This window comes from Tinamus guttatus, unplaced genomic scaffold (assembly GCF_059628265.1).
Source record: "Tinamus guttatus ecotype Peru unplaced genomic scaffold, ASM5962826v1 Tinamus_guttatus_pri_ptg000247l, whole genome shotgun sequence".
Taxonomy (NCBI): Eukaryota; Metazoa; Chordata; class Aves; order Tinamiformes; family Tinamidae; genus Tinamus; species Tinamus guttatus.
The window spans coordinates 6,908,666-6,930,877 of NW_028288781.1; the positions used below are offsets into that span (position 1 = coordinate 6,908,666).

The following is a 22,212-nucleotide window of genomic DNA, read 5'->3' on the forward strand; positions in this document are numbered from 1 at the left end:
CGAGGCCTCCCGCGCTCGCTCCCTCGCTGCCGGCAGGGCCGGGGTCGCTCGGGCTGAACCCCTTTTCCTCTGACGTGAGCAAAAGCTGGAAAATCACAGCTCTCTGCAGGGGGCAAATCAGTGACCTATACACTTAGATAATGTACTTGCCATCCATACTGGCCTGGGGAAGCTGAATTGATCTGCCAGTACGTATAGTGAACGGAGGTTTTGTGTACAGCTGCAAGGAATGGGGCACTTCTGCATTTGATATTTGATAACACTTAATATTTAATATTATTTAATATTAAACACTAACAATTAGGGATCATTTTCATTTACAGAATTTTGTATTTGCTTGAAGTTTCCAAACAGTTAAAAAAAACTGTGTGAAGTCTGCATATCTCGAATCACTGTAGCTTGTAGTTCTGTTGTAGCTCACGTGTGACACTATCATTATCTGCCAATTGTACTTCACCTCTCTGTCCTTGTCTGCAGGTCAAGGTGTTGCACAATCAGCTGGTTCTCTTCCACAATGCCATCGCAGCCTACTTTGCTGGGAATCAGAAGCAGCTCGAACAGACACTTAAACAGTTCCACATCAAATTGAAAACTCCTGGAGCAGATGCTCCATCCTGGCTTGAAGAACAGTAATCAGATAAGAGAAGAGGACGCAATGTTAACCGAAAAAATCAGTAAATCTAATAAGAATTAAGGTTTGGGGTTGAAGGACTGTTGTAGTGATTCTTGCACAGACAGCTTTAATTCCCCCCCCCTCCCTTTTATAATACTGTAAAACTGAATTTGGTGGGAAAGTGGGTGGATTTAACCAAACATGATTTCCGTCATTACAAATGTAGAGCACTCCTTTTGTATGTAAAGGCTGATGGTTATTTCTGTAGTAGGGATGAGGGAGGGAGGGGAAAGAAAACTATTATAGATTTGCACTGACAAATTATGTTTGTGATTACTGGTCATTATAGTGGCTAGTCAAAATATTTCCAAAGGGAGGTTTACATGATTTGTACCAACATCTGATATTTTATATATGAATATAGAAAACATCTTTAATAATTTTCGTGTGACTTTTTAAAAGGAACGAGTTAAAAGACTATTTTGCAGATTAATAATATAAGGCCTATGTGCAATATCTGCATAAAGGCAACAGCTGTGGCAGATGGTGCATTGACTAGTGGAATTGCAGCAAATGCTTTTTAAAAAGGTTTCCCTTTCCATTATAGATTTAAAAAAGAAAAACGCTAAAGCAAGAATCACTGTCAGTCTGAGGCTTCTAAGCACACATTTTAGCTTTGCACCAAGCAGTTTGCTGAGTGAGGCCAACCATATGATTTACTAATTTCATTTTAAACTTTACTTTCTGTATGAAACAAATACCGTACTAGCCTTAATTCACAAGTATGTGCCTTTTTATAAGATGCTTTCAACCAGTGTACATAATCCAAGAACCCTTTCGACATGATGGTTTGCCAGTTCCCAGCAAGGGAAACGAGGCTGTGTATGCTGTGTTTCTTTGTACACTTAGAGCAAGTTAAAGCTTTAGTTAATCTTTGTGGACAGATAAAATTTTGAGTGGAAAAAGGGCCAGTATGATTTTTCTTCTTGATTGGAAAGCATACTTCAATGACAGGGGTAACATGGAGGATATATATATTTTTTTAATTTCTCCATCAGTAGTGTAGTCCTTATTAAATGTAAAGTTAGTTCTATATGTCAATTTTATCATAGACATTTTAAATTCAGTATATCAGAGTCCTCATTTGCACATGTTAAATTGCTTTGGGTTCTGTTAAGTAAAATGAAATACTTCAAACGTGTTATTTACAACTGTGTGGATTGTATGATTTATGTACTGTATGTTCAAATGCCTTTCAGCTGACATTCTTCAACTTTCCAGTGCTTAACACAACTATAATGTAATTGTAAATCAAACGTTTTTAATCATTCCTCATTAAATTCATATTCTGACAGCTATCTTTATTTTTTTCTTGATCTGTCTTGATCTGTCAGAGTATAAGAGTTCATTTACATTCCCCTGAATGTATATCCTTTGTGAGTTTTGTATTCATATTAAAGGTGTTTGCTGCAGTCATCCTTTCTTGGCTTTTGATGGTTAAAAGCAGAACTCTGCCCCGGCAGTGAAAGTTCAGCCCTGTTTCTCAGAGTTCCCACCTCTGCCCCCACACTGGCGGGGGCAGTTTATAACACTGGGTTATAAAGCTGATGCTTCCTGTTTTCTTCTGTCCCAGGGTGATTTAATAGTGTGGAAGTCAGAAGCAAATTTAAATGCCTAGCGAAGCAAAGCTTTTAATGTAGGTATGTTCTTTAGCCTTTAGAGTGAAATTAGCTCTAATTTGGAGCTTTGCAGAGTCCTTGGCTTACACTGCCTCTGAACGTTGCCCTGTGCGTGTAGTGGTACCAGTAAGGAGGTAGCTACGTAGCTGTACATGGGACCGGGGCAAGGTTGTGTCGCAGCAGGGCTAAGGAGTGCAGACCTGCTGAGCTCAGCCAAAATCTCAGAGTTCAGAACACTACAGGAGAAGGATGCCTAGGGAATAGGTACTGTTGGTTCCTGTCCGAGGTCTTGGTCCTCTTATTACCAAGGATTTTCCAGTACAGAAGGAAATAGTCTGGAAGTGGGACGAGTGAACTTGAATCTGAAGCTCCCTTATGCAGGAATGACCTGTGTGACTTGTGTAACCCTCAAACTCCTGCACTGGCTTAAAACTCGCAATGCCTCCTCACTTGGAAGAGGAGGTTGGACAGAAGAGGTAACTTGCCAAAATGTCTCTTTGGGGCTGGTATGCAGTGCTCAATATTGGTGAGAAGGAAGAATTGCTTCTGTTTTTCGTCAAGGAACCAATTGTCTAACTGGCCATTTCGTTGAGGATTTGGTGCTCAGATATCAGTAGGGTGTTACAAAAGCACTTGCTTTAACACTTTAACTTCCTTGTTTAGTTCCTTGGTAAAGTCTATGTGCTTACCAAGTTATTTAAATTCATGTTTGATGACCAAAGTTAGCTCCTGAGCAAATTTTAGGAATTTCTGCCTTTGGAGATAAGACTACAGCTGCAGCTTTCACTTGGAAGCAGCTGTGGTTGTCAGACTTCATGACAAAAAGGGGGGAAAAAAAAGTGAGGGGTGCTGGGGGTGCAATCAATCTCAGGGCTGCAGTGCTGGCATTCATCTAGACAGATGTTTGTTTTGGCTCTTTTTTGAGAAGCTCCCTCACTGTCTCTGAGGATCCTTCTGAAAGCCTTCCTTTCCATCACAAGTTGCGGCATTAGTGCTTCTAGTGCTGCGGGAGGCTCCTTGAGAGGAGGAATGAGACGCATTGGTGCCATTTCAGATGTGCGGCTGCAGCAGCTTTGTCACACAGGCGCAGGGACCATGATGCAAGTTACCTGCGCTCCAGGTGTGTTTCAGACTTGTAGCTTTGAGGCTTCTGTTGTTGATGCAGATCGTGGCAGAAGGTTCTTCTGGTCAGTTTGCGAGTAAAATGCCATTTGACATATTTCATACTTTAAGTCCTCACCCACATCTATATTCGTTCTTTGTTCAGTAGTCTTTTCCATGTTTCCTGCTTGATGAGGAGGCCGGGCTAGTCACTTTTTTGGCTATTCATGCTTGCATATTTTGTGATTACCTTCCCTCCTTCCCACCCATCCCAAATTATTCAGCTCTCAGTAGTTGAGTTGTATCAAATTTACTTTAATTTTTAATGAGAAGATCTGTGAAGGTGAGGACTGTTTATACCTCTCGGTGTTGCTCTCTTGATACCTTTTGCTGTTTCTAGTTCTTGGAAATACGATTTCTTTTAGATAGCTTGGGGGTTAGAGCTAGTGATGGAGGTGGAGCACACTCCTGTGCTTTGGCAGCAGCCTTGCTCACTGCACCTGTTTTCAGCCAAGTACCTTCACTGGTATCGATCTCATAGGGAACCGAGTGGTGAGGTACATGGGCTGTGTTCCTTTTTTTTGGGTGTGTATTTCATCACAGTGGTAGTTTGAAGTACTTTTTCTGTAACTTTAAAAGCTAGATGGCTTGTGCCCGCCTTGGAGATGCAGGGCATAAGTGGAGCAAGGCAAGGGAAAGGAAAACCGATCCAGGGAGCGTCTGGATGCGCCTCACAGAGCGGAGCAACAGCCTGGAGTGTAAAAGCTCGTTCTATGGTTTGCAGCTCTTGTGTTTCCTGTGACTCACGGGGGTGGCATAAAAGCATAATTTTGAACACTTGAGGTACCTTTCAAAAATTCTGCTTTTTAAATTATTTTTAAAGAAAGGGCCAGGAAAAGCATTAATTCTCCACTCTGCTACTGGTAGTATATTTTTATTAAAACGCAAATGCATTGTCAACTTCTATTCTAGTTGCTGCATGTGGGTGAGAACGACTTCACTTTGTGATTAAATGCTTGCTGTCTGATTTCTTTGAGAACCTCTTTCAAAGGTTATTGAGCAATGGAAATACTTGATCTTCTAGAAGGAGAAACAGAGATCAGAAGCACTTTTCCTATCCTTCTGCATCATTGCTTGGTGAAACCTCTCCAGGCAGCACCGTGGCAGTGTCACACTCCTTAACTGAAGTGCAGAGATCAGGAACGGCACAAAATTAACATGAAGCAGTTTTTTTAGCTTAGTTTTGCCCTGTTATTCCTGTTTATGCCAGCGTAAATCTATTGGGTCAATTGGGAGCAATTAAAATATCAGCAGTATGTGTTTCTTGTAAATGCTACTTAGTGGTATGTCTTCCTGTGATAATTTTTTTTTAAAATGTATACCTTCTTAAAGCAAACTGAAGGCTGTGAATTCTAGCTCTTCAGAGATAAAATAATGCTGAAGAAGACTGGTGTTGCCTCTTTGCTCTTGATTTGTTTTTCTTACATGCGTACGCATCGTAGTTTCATGTGAAAGTGGTAACTGACTGCAGAGTTTTGTTTCAAGAAGTTAACTACTACGCCATTTAATTTTGGAATCAAATGGCACTTAGTTTTAATGTTTCTGAAGTGTCGCAATTAACTTTCTTTCCTGCCTTTGTCCAAACAGTGCAGAAAAAAGGGCTAATAATAAAGATGACTGCACCTTTTGTTCAGATGGCATACATTGCTTTGTTCACAGAGAGAAATTCATCTGAGTTTCAGCAATTCAGCAAATCTGTGTTCAACCTAAAGCATTAGGAGCCCTTTATGCTTGCAAAAAACCTACATTTACAGAAGACTTTTTTCACTAATGAGGGGAGGGGAAAAAAAAGATAATAAGTTAAATATTTATGCTGGAAACTGTCTTGCGTGTTCCACTAACTAGAAATCTTAAAATATTGCCAGATACTGTTTTGCTACTCTACTAGCCCATCTAAATGCTATCTGTTCCAGGGAGGTGCATTTGTTGCCTATTATAGGTGGGGCTGCTAGACCTACCTATTATTAAGGTTGCTTAATACTTCCTACTGCAAAGACCTGTTTTTGGTTGCCTGCAACTCTGATGAATTTTAACCGTGTGGGCAAAATCTTTGCTTGCTGGGTGATCAGATTTTTTTCTCATTCCTGAAGGAGGATGCAGGGTGAAAAATGCAGTGATTCATGTATGTTATATGAATTTCTAACTCAAGAGAGGTCCCCTGGAAAATAGGTAGCATTCACAGACAAGGTATGTTGGGAGGTGTTGCAATAGGGTGCAAGAATCTGTATGTTTCACCTGGGTTTTGTAATGCTGCTGCACAAAAGCCTGTGTGTGGAAGGTTTAATCTTAATTTATGATGCTCTGACCAAATTTGAATTAAATTCCTCTTGGTTTCAGAACTGCTAACTTTATGCCTAATTAATATATATGCTAACTATTTATATGTGGGAAGAGGCTATACATAAGGCAAATTAGGTGCCTGGTACACTACACTGCTTTTTGAATTGGAGTGAAATGCCTCCAGAACATAATCTAGATTTACTTTGAACAAAACATTTTTTAAAAAAAACAAATATTTACATTTGACTTACGAATTTCAAAGGTCTTGTCTTAATGCATCTTTTGCATCCTGAAATACCACTTTGTGGTTTGGAATCTCCTTTGCTTCTGCATTTTCTCTACAGAAGAGGCTTTGAAGCAGTGGGTGACAACTACCCTAAATGTTGGCAAGCAGTACTTTGTAAGGGGGAAAACCTCATCTGCTAAAATAGTTTTGGAAAGGCTCTGGGGGAGAAAAAAAAAATAACACAAGGTAAGGAAAGAGTTGAGCTTAGCTTCACATGGGGACAAGTGCCCTCCACCTTTCCTACCCTGCTTTTGTGGGTTGGAGGGTTTTTTTTTTTTGCTACAAGGGCATCACAAAAGGCATCACACGAGGGTATCATCTAAGTCTCCTGGCTCTTCTTGGGCCTGACCAGGCATGGCCAGCACCCAAAGTGTGGTAGGGATGTGGTACTGGGGACCCTTTGCTTCAGTACACTTATATATGTACACTTTTTTATATGTACAGAAGGGTGCATATAAATAGATGTGCAATATACAATTTATATATTTCTTTTTAATTCCTCCCGCCTCAGCCTCTTCCTCCCGCGCTGCCGCCGCCACCCTGAGGCCGCGCCGCGGGGGCGGGGCCTGCTCGGGGGCGGGGCCTGCGCGTGGGGGGCGGGGCCGCTGTCACCTGCGGCGCCCCGCCCGCGCCTGCGCGCTGCCCCCGCCCCGCTGCGGGCGGCGCGGCCGCGGCGGCGCGGGGAGAGGCGGCAGCGCGGGGAGAGGCGGCACCGGCACCGGTCCCGTCCTGCTCCGCCGCAGCCCCGGCGCCGAGGTGAGCGGCGGGCCGGGCCGGGGTCGTGCTCGCTGCCGCGCTCGCGGGGACAAAGCGCCGGGGGTCGCGGCGTGGTGGGCGAGCCGGCAGCGGGGTCGCCGTCGCCCCCGTCCCGCTCCGGCGGCCAGGGGGGCGGCAGCGCCCGCTCCAGCCTCGCTGCGGGACCGGGGGACTGTCTCCCGCTCCCCGGACAGCGGCGGCGAGGGGGACGCGGCGAACACTGGCTCCGTGCACGGGGTCGGGGACCAAGGGACCGCGGCGGTGCTAGGGGGGCGGCCGCTGGGGGGCCGGTGGCTGTTGGGCGGGCGGCCGTTGGTGGCCGTGGGGATGGAGTATCCGTTGGTGGCCGTTGGGCGGGCGGCCGTTGGTGGCCGTGGGGATGGAGTATCCGTTGGTGGCCGTTGGGCGGGCGGCCGTTGGGGCCGGCTGGCGGGCAGGGGGCCGGAGCGGCGGGGGTGGTCGCCGCGCTGGAGCCGCCACCTCGGAGCGTGGCGGGGGCAGTGTCTCTTCCCGGCCGGGTCTCTCCGCCTCTCGGCCGGGCCGCGTTAAGCGGCGGCGGGGGCTGCGCCGGTGCCTTTATCTGCGGCGGGCAGCGGCGGGCGCGGGCACCACGCACGGCCCCGGGAAGGGCCGCGCAGCGCGGGCAGGAGCCGCCGGCCCCGGCAGCTTGCGAGGTGCCCTTCAGCGTGCCGGGCCTCTCGCCGGGGGTTTGCGTGTCCAAATATGATGTGTGGCTGTCTCGGGGGCAGTTGCTCTTTTTCTTTTCTCTTTTTGTCTTTTTTTTTTTCCCTGTTTCTCTTTAACCCGGGGAGAAAGTTTTCCCCACCCAATGTCTTGGAAATGCATTTGCAAGGAAGATTAAGTTGACTAAAACAATGTGAAAGACAAAGGAACAAAGTGCTTATTTTATGTCTGATATGGTCACAACTGAAACGTGGGCTGAGGACGTTACTCCGGAGCCCGTTTGCCTCGCAAGCTGATCCCGTAACAGCCACGCAGTGCCGAGGTGCAACCTCCCGCTGGTTTGAAAGCTGCAGCGAGGAGCCTTGAGAATTAAATCCCGCTCGGGTTTGTGCGCATCCCGGTGCTGCCAGTGTCCAGGTGACCTGCAGCCGGGTGGCCGCTGCTCCCCGCTGGGAGCCGCCTGCCCGTGCAGCAAGGCCCTCGCGGCCGCCTGCCTCCCAGCCGCGGCTTCCTGGGGCGCTCCTGGGGCACGCACGGCGAAGGCAGATTTGACCCATCTCCAGCTCTCTGGTAACCTGAGAACGGGGTGTTTCTGCTGCGAGCAAGTGACCTCTGTCACCTGTCCTGATCGTCGCAGCCGCGAGACAAAGCGTTTACGCAGCGCTTTTCCTCCCATGCCTCCGTTGCGCAGGTTGTGTCATCGTCCTTCCTGGTCCTGGGTGGCGGTTACCTCATCTGAGGCACTACAGGGTTCCCGGGATGGCTTGAAAAGAGTTTTTCCTGCCCTGTCTGTATGTGCATCGTGGCTAGGGGCAGGAATTCCTCTTGCATTTTCCACTGCTTTCACTAGGAACATACCCCATCTAACTCTAAAGCATCTTGGGTCTAAGATCAATCATTTTTGGTTCTGGTGTTGGCGCTGGGACTCCAATGATTCATCACCTACAACTTTGTTTCATTGATCTTGCCCTCTTAACACACCTAAATTTGTTGGAAGTTGCTAAATCAGGTGCCCAAGGGTATAGACACTCTTGTTCCTGCTCCATTTATCTTTTTTTTTTTTTTTTAATTTGTGGGAGCAAGAGTTAGGAAACCATAGCTATCAAATACTGCTTTGTGATGGTGGAAGACAAGCTAATGCATTTTTCATTTTCTTAAATAAATGAGAGAGAAGAAAAGGCTTTTTTTTTCCGTGTACAATATCTTTTTAAATTAATGCAATGTTTATTTGTTTTGAATGATTAATCTCTTCCCACCACCTTGCACCTGCTTTTTTAATGCCTTTGCCTTTAATGATCATGAGCTTGGAGGAGAGGATTGAACATACAGAACTTTGTAATAGCAACTGGGTATTAATGCTAATTTAATTTTGAAACTCTCTGTTCTGATCTACTTTCTTTGGAGCTCTTCCCTTTTTTATCCTCCCATTAAAATATTTTCCATCCTATGCCTTGAATCTCCCACAAGTTTTGTATGTTTTCCATTCTCATAAGTACCTTGAGAACGTAACGCGTAAGGTTAGAAGAAAACAAGTTCATTGCTGTTTGTGCAGATTTTTGAGAGAGGGAGGGAGGAAGGTGAAGTGGGTTGTTTTGTGTCACTTTCTGTTGGCTTCAGTGACGCTTTGAGTATGGGAGCCCTTACAGACCAGCAGAGAATTTGCCCTGAGGCTTTTTGCTTCCACTTGGGGCTGTTTTTTCACCAACTCTGTAATGATGGATCCCTGGCAAAAATAAGGAGCCGTTTCATCACTATTACCTGGTGTCAGACAGAGCTGGGTTGGTATCAGGTCTGTGTAAGCCGTGCTGAACAGGCATGCAGCTAAAGTGGTGCCAGATATTTGGTTTGGTGCTGTTCCGGTGCCAGGGCATTGCTTCAGCTTTTTCTGTGAATCTTACTCAGTGGTTGTTTTTCTTCAATTCTGTCTAAATTTTGAAGTGCATTATCATTGATTTTTAATAAATTCCCCAAGTCCCTTTGAGGTAACTTAAAACATGGAACTCTTAATTCGGCTATAATTGAAAAAAAAAATCAATGTGTTTTCACTGATTAATATAAAGACGGACTCTTCTTTGTCAAGGTGGTACTTTTTATAGAAATTGCACTACAGTCAATAACAGTATCTTCTTTTAGCAGGTGACATTACAAGAAGCACTGTTCAAAACCATTGTGATTCCTGTTAAGCAACTTCATGAGGTAATCTAGATATAAAAGCTTTTCTAAATATTTAAAGCTGTGTGTATGCTCACTGCTTAGGATGTGTAGGTTAATGTTCCTGTTTGTTCCTGTCTCCTCTCACTCTGTGCTTACTGAACTGGCTCTGGTAACCTGGATACTGGAGTATATTACAAGAGGCGTCTTAATCAGCCTGCAGTCTGTCTTCCAGTAGTATGTTCGGGCCGGAGCGTAACTGGGCTGGGGATGGCAAAATGTAAATGCTGAACATTCATGCTCGGTGAACATGCAAAGTCCGGGCACTACATGCTGTGTTCTCCCTACCAAGAATCACCTGAAAAACATTACAGGAAAAAAAAAGCAGTGCATTAGGCCAGACTGTTAAATTATCCCACGTATCATTCATGATTCTAATGCAGCTTGGCTTTAAACCGTGAGTTTAAAGGGTTCAAAAAGAATCTTTTTGATCCAGTTAATTAAATCCTGTAATTAATAGTTGTCTTTTCTAACTGCATATGTAAATGTCTTTCAAAAACCTAACATTTAAAAAAAATAAATCCTAAAAAAATTTGAGGAATATTTGTGTGTTTTAATAACTTGGGATAAGTACACTCTTTTATAAAATTACACTGAACAGAGACTAATAGATGGGTTCAGTAGCTACTGTGGGCCATTTAAGAGAGGTTCCTATTTGTATGTATATTATTGAAATCTGTATTTGGAAGAACTCACCCTTTTTCCTGTGAATTAAAAAACTGGTAGCCATTTTACCTTACTTTCAGTGTGTTTTCCACACAAGGAGCAACACTTAGTGTTCGCAGCCTGAGTTCCATTCCTGTTCTTCGTTGCAGGTCGCACACATGGCCCGGTGCCGCCTCGTGCTGCCACTGCACGCGCGCTAGCGTGTGAGGGAGCGCGCCAGCAATTGTTCCCGCCCAATCCCATGTTTCATCCTGCTCTCCTCTGCGGAGAGGCCATAAGATGCATGTTATGAATTGTCTCTCCTTCGTCAACGACAAGGAGAATGGGGCTCTTTCACTTGCGCCAGGATTGATGAGTGAGGGCACAACGACAACGGCGCAGCCACCGGCACCGCCATGTCCCCCGCCGCTGCCCCCGGGCGGGCCGCCCCCGCCGCCCCCACTGCCCGCGCCCAGCCTGCCCCCGCCGCCCCCGCTGCTCAATGGGCACGACAGCCACGGCAGAAAGAAACGAATGCGCAGCTTCTTCTGGAAAACCATCCCCGAAGAGCAAGTCCGGGGCAAGACCAACATCTGGACAATTGCCGCAAGGCCGCAGTATCAGATCGATACGAAGACAATCGAGGAACTCTTTGGGCAGCAGGAAGAAATCAAGCCCCAGGACCTCAGAAGTCGGTCGTTAAGGTCTTCATTTAAAGAGCCTAAAGAAGAGGTAAGAATCTCTCTTGCACAGTGTGGCAGGAACTGGTGTGAATTCTGACTGGCCTTAGCTTGTCCCCCTCTCCCCCACGGTCCATTGTTGCTGCAAATTTGTCTTAACTTGGGGGCAGGGGAACAACAGAGAGGACAAATTCTTACTGGAGCAAACTTGATTTTTGAAGAGCTAGCAGTATTTTATTGTTTTAACTTGGTAAGTGTTGTGATTTGATGATCTGATAAAATTAATATATAGATAAGGGGAGGGAGCTGAAGGCATCTGTACTTATTCTCAGTGGCTAGTCTTGAGTTTTCAGTGTGGAACACAAATGTGCTTAAACTGCAATTTTTTGTGTTTGTCTGCCTTGCCTTTTCTGAACGTTAAAATAGCCTGCTTGACTTTCCGGTGCAATGTGAAGATTGTTATTGATTCCTTTGCTAGTGGGGAGGAGATATATTCCAAGCACTTTTCAGTTTAGGCATTCTCCAGTGAAGTGATAAATAATGCTTCTTGTTCTTAAATCATGATTTATGGGCAGACTCTCTGAGATCTAAACTGCATTGTCTCAGTGATCTGTCTATGTAGAAATGCAAATTTGACCACCCATGTCTCTATGTACCTGCTGGCTTGTAAACAAAATGCAGAGGGCATAGAGTTAAGGGATGTAACTGGATATCAGGTTTTAGTGAGAAAACGGGAACTGAATCTGAGATATCTTGGAGAGTTCAAGATATGTCAAAATAACACAAAAAGCAAAGACAATCTGAGAAATTCACGTACTGATAGTGTTCACTAAGTGTACTATATGTAGACCAAAATAAGGGCTTTGAAACAGGCATGAGTATTAGCAGGCTGAAACCTGCTTCCCTCATTGGGAAGGAGCAGTTGAGGCCAGCTTCATAGGTTGTCATTCATTTCTAAATTATTGTCGGTCTATATTCATCTTGAATCAGGATATCTCTTTGCCGCGAGTGTTCTTCTTGTCCTGCATGTGCATGGAGCCTTTTGAGTATGTTTTCAAAGAAGTCTGCTTCTGGAACTGTCATGTGTTAAAAAACTAGATATAGCAAAAATGATGACAAATCCTCCAGGACAGCAGAGCGTAGTCCCCAGTGTACAGCAGTTAGGGTAGAGAAAACCCCAGTGTTCTCTAAAGTTCATGTGTTTCTGTGCGCTGGCTGAAACCTGGTGCATCCTGGGGAGGTGCAGGGTGATGCTAGAGATTCAAATTAGAGGTTTGCAAAACAAGCAGTCTCCAAGATACAGTCTCTTGGAAACAAAAGTCTGCCTTGCTACAAGTTAAGGTGCCCGTGCACATGCTGGAGCTGGCAAGGTGCTCCAGAGCACCTCTGCTGTTGCTGCCCGTTCCCCCTGCCCCCGAGGCTTCTGCAACGGCAGGGAGCAGGGCTACATGGCTTGCTTGGTGAGTGGCTCAAGTGCCAGAAAGATGTAGCTGGCTGCTGAGCTGTGCCAAGCGTGCTGCAACCATGTGTCAGGCGGTGATGAGCAATTCCTGGGTGCTGATGCACTCTGCTGTGGTGGTTGCTTAGTGAGGAAGAAGGGAGATAGTACTGAAATGCTGTGTCTTAATGGGTATGTAGCACAGGCATGCTAGAGCTTGTATTTTTAAAGTTAGTGTAGCCATCATTCAGCAAACATGTTGAGATTTGAGGCACAGGCAGGGTCTGTGATTTCTGTGGCAGAGGCTGTAAGCCACCACTCACTCACTTGAATGTTGGTTCAGCATGATGGTTATCCCTGGTTCAGTGTAATTAAATGACTGGAAGTTGAGAGGAACCCAGGGCAGACTGAGGAATAGGCAGCATCATGTGACCTTGTGGAGGGAGCATCAGCCTACAGCTGAGGAGGCTGGGCTGGTGATGCTGCTGGCTTCATGGGGAAGGTGTACAAAACACTTGGCTTTCAGTATCCCTCTTACTTTATGTGTGAAACACTATATTAGAAAGTGCTTTATTATCTGTCAGCGAGAATGCTCTTTCAAGTTCAAATAATTGAATTGACCTGGTTGCTTTAGGATGTCAACAGCAATTTTTTTTGTGATAACTTCAAGTGCCTAATTTCAAGTATCACTTAGGTCCAAACCTGAAAACAATCAGGATGTGTCCAAAGTGCTGCTCTTGTTCATGGCCAGAGGCAAGTGCTGTGTTTGCTGTGAGAGCTGTGCACCTCTCCATGCAGAGATGTAGCCTTAGTGGGAGTGGTGAAGTGTTAGCTGACAAGGAGGATGCTCCCCGAGGAGTGTGGAGGAGTTTAATGGGCTCGCTCCTGCTCCACACATTCCTATTGATTATCCACTTATCGCTGGATAAAATACACGAGCTGTTCTGGAAAATAAGTTCTCTGTCCTGGTAGGAACTTGCAGAATCCCATGTCTTTTTATTCCTCACTTTCTAGCGCTCTGAATGGAGAAGGCAGGTCCCCAGCTTACTGAAATCCAGCTCTGGAGTCCTAGTACTGGAACTTCAGCCTCATAACAGAAGTCCCTTTGGACATTTAAGCAAATGCTTTCCTTTTCAAAAACAATCCCTCATTAAAGCCCTAGGAGATTAATTAACGTGTTTCCTTAATGAAGAACTTAATTTGCTCTGTGGTTTCTTGTAGTTTGAGCCTCTGAAAAATAGAGGATGAAGAGGTTAGTTTCTGCAGCAGCTCCAGTTTACACTGAGCATCCTTGGGTGGTGGCACAGTGTGGCACAGCATATGCTGTCTAGGCTGTAGCTGCCCTGGCAGTGGAGGAGGCAGAAGCAGCTTGTCACCAGCCAAGGGAACTGATCTTGCTGTCTCCTATGAGCTTCTCTGCTTCTGTCTCCCACTCCCATCCATCTGTGTGCTGCTGCTGACACTCGTTGGATCCTCCATAAACACATTAAAATCACTAACTCAGGAGAATACCTGGGAAGGAGGTTTTTTTTTAACTAGGCGAGTTCCTGTTATTCTAGTGAGTTGAGATGGCTTATGTAGGGTCATATGAATTGTGAAGGCTGTGCACAGAGTAGGAGAGGAGAAGCAAGAAGGAAGATGGGAAGGGCAAACAAGCTCTCCTCTCTCCTCTCCTGACATGACAGAGAAGTCTCTGTTTCCCTTTGCTGGCTCTGATACTTGTTCCACGTTCCTGAAAGCAGACTCGACCTGTAAATCCAGCAGAGAACCAGCTAATGAGCTGAGCACCGGCAGCAGCGTAAGGGGGAGAGCAGACCAGGAGCGTGGCGGGGAGGAGAGCAGCGGGCTGGCCCGCTCCTGGGGTGGCAGCGAGCTGCTGGGCTCGCTCAGCCGCCCTGTGCAAGTGCGCCTTTCCTGAGCCACAGCAGGGGAAGAGAGCCCAAACTATTCAACTCAACAGCCATGGTTAGCCTTATAAAGTGAATTGCAAAATGAAGCAGGAAGTTGTCTGGATTCTTCCTTGTCTTCGGCATTGAGCCTGCATCTCCAGATAGTTCCATGCTTGCTAAATTTTGTCAACTCAGTCCCACCCAGCGAATACGTCTAATGGTCGGCTTTCACTTAGCTGTCGTAAAGCCACATTCTGATGTACCCGTGCCTTACTGACCATCTCATGACAAGAAATTCTTCTCGCATTTCACCAGACAGTCGGTACAAAGTCAGTTCTGAAACGAGGTTTCCTGGGGCTCCCAGAAATCTCCTCTGAATCTTTCCTAATGATTGCAAATTTATATCAGAGTTTTGGAGCAGATCTCTGAAAATCATCACAACTTCACCATGGTACCCAAGCTAATTTTCCCCTTCCCTTTCTTTCATATAGCTGCATGTAAAGCAGTGCATATTGCACTGGTAGATTAAAATCGCTCAGCTGATGTTATCACTGTGCTTTGCCTGATCCTGCTCCCAGTTTCAGGACTCAATGTATTGAAAAAGGCTGATATCAGCTGGGTTGAATGTGCTATGCTGGTAAGAAACCCATTCATGATTGGACCAGCTGTCCTTGCTTCAAGGTTCGTAGTGTTTATGGAAGAGAGGTGGCAAGCCTGTGGGGCACTAGCACTGGCAAGCATGTGGCGAAATGCAGGTGCTGAGGTGTTAGTAGGTGTTTGAGGGGGTTGCAGTGTAAGCAAAAGTTTGAGTTTCCTCTGGCAGGAGGGTCGAGGAAGATGTGAATGGAGAAAATTATCCTGAACTTACCTAAAATAAATCACAAGGAACTGTGGCAGATTTTCTTTGCTATGGAGGATCCCAGTGAAAGTAGGATGTTCTAGTCTCAGTTCTTAATGATAGCCCAGTGAGCTTCTTGAGACAAGTTGAGAAGACAGAGGCCACTGTTGATGGACAGCACTTTAAAATCTTTTTAGGTGCTGGAGAGAGATTTTGTACCTGCAGTGTTGGCACCAATATTGCATGTGTGTAAGAATATAAGATAGGGATCAGCTTTATTCAATCTAAGGTAGAGTTTAAAAGGTAAAAAGAGAAAGAATAAAAGGTAAAAAGAGAAAAGTTGATAGGAAATGGTATCCAGAGAGCTTCGGGTAGTGAGAAAATCAAAAGAAAGTTCAGTGGGGAGGAAGAGTAGGTGTTAGAAATAGGTGTTAAGACGCAGTTTTTAAATTTCATATGGCACGTGTTAAATGTGACACAGAAGATACCATGTTTTTGTGCAAAGAGAAGGTATTTTTGTACCATCTCCTAGATCCCCTTTCTCCTTACTCTTCCTTCTGGAAGCTCCTCCAACGTAGTTTAGTGACAGATTTTTCAAACACTTTTGATAATCTTAAAGAGGACTCCCAAGCAAAGAACGTCCAAAACCTGAGCCATGTGTTGTGATTGTGTATTTGTATGGGAAAGTAGGAAAATGCAATGTAGAATCATATGCAGAGCAAGAAGAGTGTAAGGTGCTTGTACTTGAAAGAATAAAAACCTTGAGCATTTCGTTTTTGCTACGCTGGTAAGGCCAATGCAGCATTATACATCATCTGCCACCATCTAGTGTTTTTTTTTTGTTTTGTTTTTTCAAGACAAGAATTAAATTTTTTTAAAAAATCAATTGAGATAGTGGAATAAGTCTGAGTTATGCTGTGGAAATCAAGGTTTACCCAAGGATCTTATTGTTGGTCTTACTGACCCAATTATCTTATTGTTGGTCTTGTTGTAAGAGTTTGGGATTATGGCTGAAAATGGTATGTAGAGAAGGTTAAGTGTGAGCATGTTTTTTTAACCAAAAAAAAAAAAAAAAAAGACAAAACTTACAGGCTTGAACCCATCCAGAGAAATGTTTCATCCAAAAAATACCTGAACAAGCTATAAAGCTTGGCCGAGAATGGGTTAGAAGATGCAGCATCCTTTCTTGTAGCACATCTAGATAAGCAGTGAGCGGGGCAATTAGAGAATGGAGCTGCAGTTTGAGAGGTCAGGGAGAGGTCCCTGTAGTGATACATTTGAAAATAGATTAGATAGTGCAGGGGGGCAGATAGTTTAACCTGTCCTATGTTAAGGGATTTGCACTTAATTATCTTTGGGGAGGCCACTCAGCTCCTGACATCAGGGGATGTGCTTACACTCATCTTTGTGTTGGCTGAGACCGAAGGGCTTCAAGCTGGCAATCATCCGATTAAAAATAATAATCTGATATTTCATGTGTTCTCTGATCTTTGGTAGTTTCAGGAGAGAGGCAGTTTCAAAGTTTGTTAAATTTTATCATTTATTTTCTTCTTTTTTTCGGCTGGGAATGAGCCTGTCTCGTGGTATGTGCAAAAGAATGCTGAGGATAGCGTATTAATCATGTCTTTATTTTCCCTCTCACCAGCTTGCTCCAGGCTAGTTCAATTTCTTGACAGTGCCAACATTTTATTTATATTTCTAATTCTTACAGTGTCACAAAGGCTAAGATACCTTTCCAAAACCACAAATATCATGTGAGTCCAGCAGCAGTCTTGAACATCTGTGTGTACTGACTGCTTTTATTATACTACTGTGTGACTCTGTTGCCATGAAACAGTTCTCTTATGCTAGTAAATCTCATGACTTTTGTAGCTGTTATCTCCAAAATAGCTTGTGGTGACATTTTAACCTTAAGGAAATTAAGAGACATGATTCACTAAAGCAGTGGCCAATGTCTCAGGTTTGCAGTTTTATACGGTTACAATAAGGAAAGCTATTTAGCATAAAAAGAATTAACCCTTTTATTTATTTATTTCGTGTGAAGGAAAAGATTCTTTTCTCTGCTTAATCTCCAGAACTGCACCTACGAAGTACTATAGCAAATCTTCTTTAAAATATAATGTGAAGCAAGATTATTATTTTATTAGGGGTTTCCGTTTGCTTCTAGATAAAGCAAAGAGATTTGAGCTTTATCTGTTTCAAGTTCTGACTGGAGAAGGATGTGCTTATCTTTCTGTTTGGTCAGCATGACTGCTAGTTTATGGGAGTGAAATCTGTAGTGCAGGTTGGCCTCTTGTTTATAGAAAACCATCCTGAAATTTGTTACACAACCACTGGCATACATGGAATTTGAAGTGTGATACTCACTAGCTGTGGGGCCTCTAAATGCAGTACAAGATAATACTTGGTAAAGCAAGATTTTGCAGGTACATCATTATGAAATAAGCAATAAAATGTTCTTACTTGGTAATGAAATAGAACTTGCCATAATTCCTCTTTTTTTTTTTTTTTTTTTTTTTTTTTTTTGCTTTGCTTGAAAAAGGTATTGTGGTTGGACTATATAGTTCCCTGGTAAAAATTAATTTTGTAATATATTATCTTTTTTGAATAATAAAAAAGTGACTCTGATTTCATTTGATTGTGATTTACTTGCAAATAATTTTCTGTAGTAATTGAAGGAAATCTGCCTCTCTGGAGATCTTCAAAATCTGCTTGGACACAATCCTGTGCCACGTGCTCTAGGTGACCCTGCGTGTGCAGGAGCGTTGGACTAGATGATCTCTAGAGATCCCTTCCAACCTTAACGATTCTATGATTCTATGAAAGGTATCTGTATGCTTTTCTTTTATGTATTAATAAATTAATATTTCTTCATTTCTCTCTCAGATTTCCATTCTGGATGCAAAAAGAAGTATGAATATTGGGATATTTCTCAAACAATTCAAAAAGTAAGATTTGATTTTTCATACAGCTACAACTGTGTAAAATTATCTTTACTTCTCATCAGATGTGTTGTATATTGTGCAGTGTTCCTTATTGGTTTTACAATTCTGTACAAGTTTGTTGTAATTTATTTTCTAATGCATTTAGTTTAGAGTGCCGTTATGCTTTAGGTTTGCTACTTATAACTAGTTCAAGTAAGCTTTGACTTGCTGGTTAAAGGAAGCTCTTGTATCTCATGTAATACTACGTGAGAGTTGCTTTTCACTGGCTTTCTCTCTGTATAAAGAATGGATAGTAGGGGGCAAAACTTTTTAATATTTTTTTAAGAGCACGTTGTTTCAGTACTATTTTTATTCACTGATAGTGTTACCCTCTAATAAAGACATCACTGAAAGTGGTGTCAGAATAATGCTGCTGTGGACACTGATACAGATAACCTCATTATAATTCCTTTAAGCAGCACAGACTCTTTTTTTCTCAATTTATGCAACTGCATCTATTCACCCTGCAAGTGTTAGAAATGTATATGCTCAATTGTTTTTTCAAGGTCTGCTGAATCCATCATTGAAGATATTTATCATGGAAGAAGTGAGCCCTATGGTTCTGAATTGCTGCATGAATTTCTTAAATTATTACCAGAAGCAGAGGAGGTAAATAATGGTTTTACATGGAGCTTATTTTTGTGCAGTTCTACTGCCTGGGATTCCGAGGTGAAGATCTGAAAGCAAGGAATCCCAAAGCCTTTCCGAGGTCAGGGGATAGGAAACCACAGAGTGCAAAGGTGTAGCATTCATTTTACATATGGTATTGAGGCTGCAGTGTAATCATTCCTTCACAGCAAGTAACTTTCCTTATTTTTAAGTGGCTTCTTAATGAAAGCACTGATAAGTTTTTTTTGTTTCTTTGATGACTTTTGTGAGCTTTTGTGCCATAACTTTTTCACCAGGAATAGAACCCTCCTGGGTGCTGCACAGATACCTCTGCATTGGAGGTCAGAAAACTCGGAGTCAAAGCACATCCTACTGCAGTTAGATCACATTTCACTTCTTTGGCATGTGCCTCGTGCTTCCCCATTGCAGTGCCTGCAAGCTGAGCGTTGTCAGCCCTAAGCTTCTGCCACCTCCCAGCTTCTGGCTAGCTGCCTGCTCAGCTCATCTAGGACTTGCCCACACCCGGGCTCAGCTTGTTGAGTTTCAACAGGACAGAAAAAACGAGCCACTGTGCAGCATGCACAGATTTTGTTAACGTGATTCCTGTTCCTAAAGAGGTCTGTTAGAAGGTGCAGTCACCAGCAGCACCTTGTGCCCCATCCCTGTGTCCATCATGTTCAACATGCAAGCACTGCCCCCCTCCATTCACATGATTAAGTGGGTGAAACTTCAAAGATTGGCTTGAGAGTCCTGCTTAATGGTGCACAGTTCCAGGTCTGCTGCCCTATTCGCACTGACCCATTTATATGTACTTGAAAGAACGGTATGCCACACGCCTGGTGTAATTAGCATCAGAATTGGTTGAGTGCCTCAGATCAAAGTAGTGGCTGAAACCTGGGAAATTGCTAGTTAACGTACGCATATAGATCAGCCTTAGCTCACATGCTTTACTACTTCAAGGTCGTGCTGTCCAAGCACCCTGTTTCCTCTGCAGCAGCAAATCTTACATTCAGTGTGCAGCCAGCAGCAAAACACGTGTTCTATTATTTTCCTGTCAAACATATAAGCCTAAACAGGGTTGCTCTTGCAGGGAATCTTGTAAGAATTACTGTATGTTACTATGCTGTGTTAATAGGGTTTTTAGAGTTGGAGGATATCAGCAACTTTACTGTAATTAATCTTAAAAAATGTTCAACAGAGTTTTGGGTGCTCAGTCTATTCCCTGTCCTTTTTTTTTTTTTTTTCCTTTAACCTTTGGTACATATTTCTATATTTAAATAGAACTTATCTTCTTTCTCTGAAAGAATTAGATAGAGGAAAACAGCAGAAGTACTAGCTTAAGAGAAGCTGATTGCTGGTTAGTTTTGTGAATATCGAGTATTCACAGTATGCTGAGAAAAAGAAAAAAAGGTGTTTTTTTTTCTTCTCTTGCTCTTTCTAGTTTAGATTTTTGGTGTTATTTTAACACAAGTAGAAAAACTTTGAAGTACAGTACTCCCCTGCACAATATAAAACTTGTAAATCAGGTGGAATTGTGACATAAGCTGCTGAATATTATCTTTAGGAACATGACAGTAGTGAAAACATACCCTTCTGCTAGTTATTTGTGGGTGGTGCACGGTCTCTGAATCCACAAGAGGTTGTCTGGAATACTTGGCTGAGCACTTTATCTGTCCAGTTTGTGCCGCTTACATGTAAAGAAGTGGGGTTTTTTTGCAGGGAATCTTGCTGATTTGAACCAGCTCTGAAGTATCAGCTTGATGTGTATCAAACTGAAAGTAGCTGATTTGACAACAGCCCTATCCCCCAAAAGAGGGGGGCAAAGCACTTAAGAAGTGCTTTAGAGCCAGTAGAGAAATTAATTCGATGGATTTTATGGTGGAGAGGAGTGTTAGACCTTAAAGCTTGTGATGTGGGGCTTTAATCATTAGATTTGTTGCTATTCCCAAGGGAGGGCTGGAAAGAGGCTTGTTCCCTTTGTGCAAATATTTGTATTGTATTTAGTCTCATGCTTCAGACATCTCATTACTCACCTTCAAGAAAAGGAAAGATTCCCTTTCCCCTCTATTTTTCTCTCCATAGTTATTTTACTCCTTGCAAAGTAGCTGCTTCCTTGTACCCATCTCCCAGAATTGTGTTTTGCTAAGGGGTGACATCTAAGCTGTACAGTTCCTCTTCCCAAATAAATAATCCAAGATCACTAGAGCGGGCAGATGAAGCAGGGTTGTTTGCCCTGGTGTGCCCTGTTCTGCTTACCAGCTCACAGTTTCCTTTTTTATGGTGGTCATATTGTGTGACACTGCTTTAGAGACCTGTTGTGTCATCCTCTGCTGGCCTGTCATTTGTTCTCAGCATGGACTCTCTATGCAGAGATGTCTTCTGTAGATGCATCCTCCCAATCCTTGCATAGACCTGCTTGGTTGCTGTAGGCATTTAGAAAAACCCTGGGTAGAGACTTAGGCAACCAGATCAAGAAGCTGGTTGTTCCTCAGTTACTCAGTTAGTTGTGTTTGTCCTGCCGAAGCTGTGGGTGGCCTACTGCAGCTCCCCTTTTGTGTACTCTGCATTTCAGCAGCCCAGCTATTTACAATCACATTGCCCTGTTGTCTTGCAAGTCAGAGCAAAGGGCCACCCATGAGGTGTGTGCTCCAGTAGCCGTGACTCCGGAGATGTCTTCTGCACTTCTCCTCACACAGCTGCCAGGAAAAGAAAAAGGAGGGAGGGAGGGAGCAGCACCACTGCTGCTCATAGCTGTGGACAGGGTGACTCCGGACAGTCACGTTTTTGCATTTTGACCAACAACCTTTACAGTTTATCTAGTGCGAATAAACACTGACTTTATACTCTAATCTTATCATGTTCTAGAAGAGTGGTGATATATAGCCATGTTACCTCACTATTCTCCCAGTCACCACTTTGATGTATGGGACACATTTTGCATCATTTCATGCCACATTGTATCAGGTGAATATTATCTCAAAATGGATATTCCAATGTCTTTGAGATGGAACAGTGTTTTGACAAAGGATGTGAAATGCTCAAGCTGGCGAATAAACTGAGCATCTTCTAAAATTGTTCCTTCTTGTTGCAAAATTATGTTGAGGCAACTTTGTTCACAGACAGAAATAGGTGACGGCACAAAGAATTTTCCGGCTGGTAACTGAAAGCTGTAGGGATCCTTGTACATAAGTGGTAAATATTGGCACCTTGCTGAAAGATTTTGTCAAGTTGCAAATTAGAAACCTTGTTTGAAACCTTGCGCTGTTGCAAAGTTTTTGTTTGTTTGGTTGGTTTCTTTTTTGTCAGACTGCAAATATTTGGGTGTTTTCAAACATTTGATTTGAAAACGGGTAAGTTCCTGAAGCTGGCAAACCTGGCACTTGCTGCGAGGTGCCATGTGGTGTTTTGTTCAGGATTGTGGGCGTGGTACCTGGTACCCAGGTAACTACGTTTATAAAA

The 22,212-nt window shown here is 43.6% G+C and overlaps 2 protein-coding genes across 7 annotated transcripts in view; both read left to right on the plus strand.

Moving 5' to 3' along the window:
• The window catches only part of ARFIP1 (ARF interacting protein 1), a 31,636-nt gene extending 29,551 nt beyond the window's left edge, over nt 1-2,085 (plus strand). For all 6 annotated transcript variants that reach the window (XM_010217634.2, XM_010217649.2, XM_010217657.2 and 3 more), the window contains one exon: nt 478-2,085. In XM_010217634.2, coding sequence (XP_010215936.1) covers nt 478-633 — 156 coding nt within the window. In that variant the 3' untranslated portion in view covers nt 634-2,085. The remainder of the gene's footprint in view (nt 1-477) is intronic.
• Nucleotides 2,086-9,637: 7,552 nt separating this feature from the next.
• Nucleotides 9,638-22,212, plus strand: part of FHDC1 (FH2 domain containing 1) — a 32,461-nt gene continuing 19,886 nt past the window's right edge. Inside the window, exons 1-4 of the mRNA XM_088526534.1 lie at nt 9,638-9,655; nt 10,486-11,047; nt 18,047-18,108; nt 18,651-18,753. Coding sequence (XP_088382660.1) covers nt 10,616-11,047; nt 18,047-18,108; nt 18,651-18,753 — 597 coding nt within the window. The 5' untranslated portion in view covers nt 9,638-9,655; nt 10,486-10,615. The remainder of the gene's footprint in view (nt 9,656-10,485; nt 11,048-18,046; nt 18,109-18,650; nt 18,754-22,212) is intronic.